Source organism: Gavialis gangeticus, unplaced genomic scaffold, assembly GCF_001723915.1.
Source record: "Gavialis gangeticus isolate Ggan-Ray unplaced genomic scaffold, GavGan_comp1, whole genome shotgun sequence".
Lineage (NCBI taxonomy): Eukaryota > Metazoa > Chordata > Crocodylia > Gavialidae > Gavialis > Gavialis gangeticus.
This window is the reverse complement of record NW_017728992.1, coordinates 207,747,641-207,750,546: the sequence shown is the minus strand read 5'-3', so window position 1 is coordinate 207,750,546 and position 2,906 is coordinate 207,747,641. Positions and strand designations below refer to the sequence as shown.

Sequence of the window (2,906 nt, the reverse complement as noted above, 5' to 3'; positions counted from 1 at the left end):
GCGGCGGGAGGGATAATTGATGTTCGTTTGCATGCCAAGCCCGAGATAATTGCTAAAGATTCTCATTAATTACCAGGGAGGCTATTGGTCAAAGGTGGGGCTGTGATGGCGGTGTGCGAGAGGTGTCTTGGCACAGCTGTGCAGGCGGGAGTTTACGGACCTAGTGCACTAATCGATGTCAGTCCAGTCCAACACCCCTTGCCCCCCAAATCATTGCGGCACTGCTGGCACTGGGGCCTGATTAACAGCCTCCCACCCAGAGCTCCCTTGTGTGATTTGAGACCTCCCTCCACATCCCAAACCGTGCAGCTGGGTCCCCTCTAGGGACGTGGAAGGCCACGAACTCTATGGGTTTAACTTAATGCCCAGTGTAGCATCATGCTATGCCCCCCAGCAATGGGAGAGCTGGCCATCATTTGAAACGTCTCTGTTTCTGTTTGCCAGCCAAGGGCGGATCCAGCTGCACCTCCCTTCGATTGCGGCTCCACCCAAACTCAGCATTTCTGTTCAGGCAACAGGGAGGGAGTCACCTGACTTCGTGGCTTATTCCTACCCGATTCCTGCTAAACTCTTCATTCCACAGGTGTTAACAACCCTCTCCTTTGCAATGGTCTTGATTTTCCACTGATCAAGCTATCCTTTCATTTGCAATCATGCTGTCTGTTTGTGGCTCCTGGTAACATAGCTCCTATTTCGCAGCCCTGCAGGCTGGTTTTTAACTCTAGCTAAAAACGTGAACTCAGGTGCAGAGACATGAACTCAGGCCTGCAAATAACCTTCAGTGAAGTACTGGATGCCGTGCTCAAGAAGGCTTGGTTTTGTTTTATGAATCTGAAAGAGGTGCACATTTAATTCTAATGACTACAGGACGAACGAAATGTCTTTTGATTATTTTTCGCCTAGTTTATTCTGCGTTTGCACATCCCAATAATGTTATATTTGTGTTTGCTTCAGTCTGAAACTGAATAATGCAGCCCTAAGCCATTCAATTATTAATAAAGCTTGTAGTTTTCTCTTCAGCTGGAGCAAATGCATGGTGTTTTTGTATGTGATGATGCACCACCCTATCTGTGCCCCCTCTTTGCAAAATCCTAGATCTGGCCATGCTGCCAGCAGAGCTGATGTACAGAGCAAGGGGCTGCTCTGTGGCCCAGATGCAGTAACACGGCATTTCTGCTTCTCCTTCCATTAGGCTCTTCCAGTGGGATACACATCACCAAGATGTGCATGAGAATGTGTCAAGAAACCAGCCAAAGCCACGGAAACATGTCCACCACTTGCTGCCAGACTGACTATTGCAATCATAACAGTGCGGCCACCTCTGGGATCAGCTCTGCTGTGCTGGTGGCTGCCTTCCTGGCCAGCTCCCTCCATCTCCTGTCCTGGGCTGGACCCTGATGCACTGGGGAATTGCAGGGGTTGGGCCCTGAAGGGGATGTTTGAGCATCTTAAATAGCAAGACCCTGTTTGCAAAGAGTTTCCCTGTTGTGTTTCTCAGCACAGTTGTGCCCCGAAACCTCCCCGACCCGGCCCTGTCTCTCAGCCCATCTGCTCGGTTGAGCAGAGATGCGGGAAACTCAGCCGAAAAGTGCTGCCCTTGTAGACAAAGCTGGCTGAGTCTAGGGTGGGAGCTGCCACCCCACAGGCCCTACCATTAACGAAGCTGATCATCGGGGGTGGGGGGTCACAGCAATAATGATAACGGCTCTTATTCTGCCAGGAAATGCCCATCCAAAGTGGCTGAGATTCGGAAGACAGAGCATTGAGATGCAAGCGCTGGTGAATTGAGGGGCCAGAAACTCACTGGAGAGGAGCTGTCAGAAGAGAGCCAGGGTTTGTGCACCTGTGCTGGTCTCGAGACCTCTTCTCACTCCCTTGTGCCCACCCAGCGGGAGGAATAAATGCCTTTTCCTTGCTCCGAGTGCACCTTGGGGAAACGGAGGCTCGGGTTGCGTCTACACGTGCATGCCTGAGCTGGCCTTAAATGAGCCCGTGTAGGGAGCCAGTGGCAGTCTAGCCCTGGCACCTAAACCAGATTCACTTCCACGCCGGCAGTGTAGACACAGCCTCCGACTCCAAGGTGCCACCAGAGATATTACTGGATCCGGCCCCAGGTTAAAGCCACATTAAAGACCGAATTCAGCCCTATGAATTGCTGTGATCACAGCCCTGCTCTGACCCCAAAAGCAAAGCACCCTGGGTCCAGGGTGGTGGCGGGGGTGATGCGCCTCAGTCCCCGGGGTCTGGCCACGCTGAGGCTCCCACCTGGCCAAGCCACCAATAAAAGAAACCCTTGAAAGAAGTGAGCCTCAAATTAATCAATTCATCAATCAGCCTCCAAAGTGGAGTTTTTACCTTGAGAATGGAGGCACGCCGGAGGTATCCACTGTAGGCTTAGCCATTGCTTTTGATTTCAGGTGGATGGTGCCAGCGATGTGCAGCCAGGTGAACCCTAGGGTAGAGGTTTATGCACGTTGCAGGTGTTAGCTGTGAAAAGGGGCCCTGGCAAACCGAGGAGTGGTGTCCCTTGGCCGTGGTGTAAGGGGAGACAGGCCATCACCCCACCCCAAAGCTTGTTGTGACCCCCCCGATGATCAGAAAGGCAACTGCTTGGAGAAAATGATCCTGTAATGATAGATCCCATGTTCTAGCATCATGTGCAGGGACAATCACTGCCCCAGAGGAGGTATTTGCTGCCCACAGCTCTGCTCTTCCCCCCTTTATCTACCCCCATCTCCTCACTTGCTACCCAGTTCCCATCCCCAAAACCAGCCTGCACCCAGCTCTGATCACATCTCCCCCAGCGCCCTTATCAGCATCAGCACCCAACACCGGTGCATCAATGTCCTGTGACTGCTCATGGTATAGTTTCATAGTTTCTTGGGTCAGAAGGGACCTGAGCAGAT

At 52.2% G+C, this 2,906-nt stretch overlaps 1 protein-coding gene across 1 annotated transcript in view; it reads left to right on the top strand.

Annotated features, from left to right (window-relative positions):
- Positions 1–1,476, top strand: part of LOC109305242 (lymphocyte antigen 6E-like) — an 8,438-nt gene extending 6,962 nt beyond the window's left edge. Inside the window, exon 3 of the mRNA XM_019528249.1 lies at positions 1,193–1,476. Within this exon, the coding sequence (XP_019383794.1) occupies positions 1,193–1,398 (206 nt within the window). The 3' untranslated portion in view covers positions 1,399–1,476. The remainder of the gene's footprint in view (positions 1–1,192) is intronic.
- Positions 1,477–2,906: the final 1,430 nt, after the last annotated feature.